Source organism: Neoarius graeffei, chromosome 18 (genome assembly GCF_027579695.1).
Source record: "Neoarius graeffei isolate fNeoGra1 chromosome 18, fNeoGra1.pri, whole genome shotgun sequence".
Lineage (NCBI taxonomy): Eukaryota > Metazoa > Chordata > Actinopteri > Siluriformes > Ariidae > Neoarius > Neoarius graeffei.
In genome coordinates, this window is record NC_083586.1 from 68,711,856 (window position 1) to 68,714,355 (window position 2,500).

Sequence of the window (2,500 nt, forward strand, 5' to 3'; positions counted from 1 at the left end):
CTCACTGACGGCAGTGCTACAGCGTTTACACCAGCACTGACAGCGCACAGCTGGAAAGCTTTCATTTTAAACATCAACTCCATACTGACAGGAGGCGGAGCAAACATTTATGCAAATGAGAAGTGAAGCAATGTATTATGAGTGTGCGACCCATGAACTAAATACAGGCCACGCCCACTAGTGAGTGGCGTGAAGGTTCTGGTGTGAGGGGAGAACGCACTGCTCCCGAGTTCTGTCCGAGTTCCACATTACTAACAGGAAGCAAAGGGAAGCGCGTATGCACACACACACACAGCTCACCAGCTGGTCCCGCAGTTTGAGCATGATGCCGATGTTGTTGGGGAGCTCAGACAGGATGTTGGACGTCACCTCCATCAGGATGTCATATTTACTCCTTCTGAGACCATAATAACAGGACACAGACTTTACTACCGTTACTCTGTGTGTGTGTGTGTGTGTGTGTGTGTGTGTGTGTGTGTGTGTGTGTGTGTGCACGCGTGTGTACCTGTCCACATGGAAGCGTTTGAGCAGCAGTAGGATGGAGTGCTGCTGAGCTCCTGACGGCAGACGAACGACGTGTGACTGCATGGTGATCAGACCATTTCTATCCAGAGATTTACGCAGGTAATGGATTTTCCCCGAGTCGAGCCTGAACAGCCAATCAGAAAAGAGCTGTCTCATTCAAAAGGGAAGGAACTGTACTTCATTGGTCCTCCTGCATAAACTATCATCAACAAAGTGTGTGTGTGTGTGTGTGTGTGTGTGTACTTGAATGCTGTGGTGTGTAAGTCTCTCTGTAACTCCCCCTGCCAGCGAGCTCGTCCCAGTCTCTCCAAGATGCAGTACGACAGGTCACTCAGCTTCAGCTCCGGATTTCCCTCACAGCCAATCAGAGCTCGGTTTCTCACCTGCTGACTTGCCACAATCACCAGCTTCTCCCCCCACCTCAACAAACAAACAAACAAACAAACAAACAAACAAACAAAGTAAACAACTGCAGCACCATTAGGAACTACTCTCCCCACACACACATGCAGTATGGAATAAACAATCAATCAATCATAACACACAACTGTGTGCACTGACTCTGTGTGTGTGTGTGTATACTGACTTTGTGTGTGCTTCTTGCAGCGTGAGGCGGGGTGTGTGTGTTTCTGTCCTGATGAGGTTGTTTATGTTCTTCCTCTCTCTGTAATAGAGACATGACCCCTGGATGCCCCCCGGGTCGTCCTGCACCACACTGGCAGGGTAAACGTCATCGTTCTTCTGTAGCACGCCCCTCAGCTCCTGGATCCCCGTCTCCGGGTCGAGCTCCAGAAACCTGCAGCATCATGGGTAACACACACACACACACACACACACACAGTGTTAGCATGTCCACATACACCTCCTCACTCTCACTGACAGGATCAACAGTGGGCGGAGCTTAGGGTGCATCTGATCAGCCAATCACAAGCTGGATGGTGTGACATCACAACTATCTTGAAGTGCTGAGTCAGTTGAGAGTGAACCTGCCAGAACTGTCCCCTACACCGAACACCCGGGTTACAGGCAGGCAGCTCACCATCACTGCGATGAACGAAGCTTACTAGCAAACTCCCCAAGAGCTGAACATGAAGCACACTACGTAGGGTGTAAAATCAGTGTTCTGCCCTAGGCAGGGCGCCTGTGCAGGGAGCAGGGCTCCATCTCAGACTCTGAGGGGATTTTTATGAATCTCTAAGACTGACCGGTCGTATATGGTGACGGGCGGTCTGTCCTGAGGGAGCAGGGAAAAGGACACCTCATCCGCACTGGACACCAGAAACCTCCACACAAACTCCCGGGTCATGGCGTCCACAGTCAGGGGGAAAGGCGGCTGCCTGCTCTCCAGCCGGAGCCACAGAGAGCTCGCGGTTATACCGTCCAGACCCTCTAAAGCCACCTCGTCTAGCACTATCGCCAGCGCGTCCATCTTTAATCACACAGGAATACTCAGCAAACGCGCGGAGCTAAAATACCTCACAGTTAGCCATTAGCTTTCCTCACACACACATATATATACATATTCCACGAGCGCACGCGAGCAAATGACGTTTTCCCTTTTTTTTTTGTTTTCTTTTCCGCGTCCGCCCATTTTCTCCGCCTCTTCTAGTAGTTTTTAGCACGAGCGCACTGATGATTGGACAGACCCCGAGAGCCGGCGACTAACTAGCCAATCATAGTGCAGAAGGCGGGCAAAACAGGCGGGCTGCTTCCTCTTCTTCTTCGTCTCCTGTGCAGTAGCGGCTGAATCGTCTGCTGCCGCCATCTTGCAGGAATGATGTGTTCACTGCTAGTTCATAAAAATCAGCAAAAATATATTATAAAAATATCATGTTTTTTAAAGACCACTATAAGTAAATCCTTCTAACGTAATTTCAGCCTCCTTCACTGCAAAAAAAGTTATCTTAGCAAAAGAAAATATTGTAAATATAGTCAAATTTATCTCCTATTTCCTGTTATAAAACAGCAATATAAC

At 49.2% G+C, this 2,500-nt stretch overlaps 1 protein-coding gene across 3 annotated transcripts in view; it reads right to left on the minus strand.

The window, feature by feature from the left end:
- Positions 1-2,087, minus strand: part of LOC132866522 (general transcription factor 3C polypeptide 1) — a 43,822-nt gene extending 41,735 nt beyond the window's left edge. For all 3 annotated transcript variants that reach the window (XM_060899344.1, XM_060899345.1, XM_060899343.1), the window contains exons 1-5: positions 1,731-2,087; positions 1,112-1,321; positions 769-945; positions 506-649; positions 301-397 (exon numbers count right to left, since the gene is read on the minus strand). In XM_060899344.1, the coding sequence (XP_060755327.1) occupies positions 301-397; positions 506-649; positions 769-945; positions 1,112-1,321; positions 1,731-1,954 (852 nt within the window). In that variant the 5' untranslated portion in view covers positions 1,955-2,087. The remainder of the gene's footprint in view (positions 1-300; positions 398-505; positions 650-768; positions 946-1,111; positions 1,322-1,730) is intronic.
- Positions 2,088-2,500: the final 413 nt, after the last annotated feature.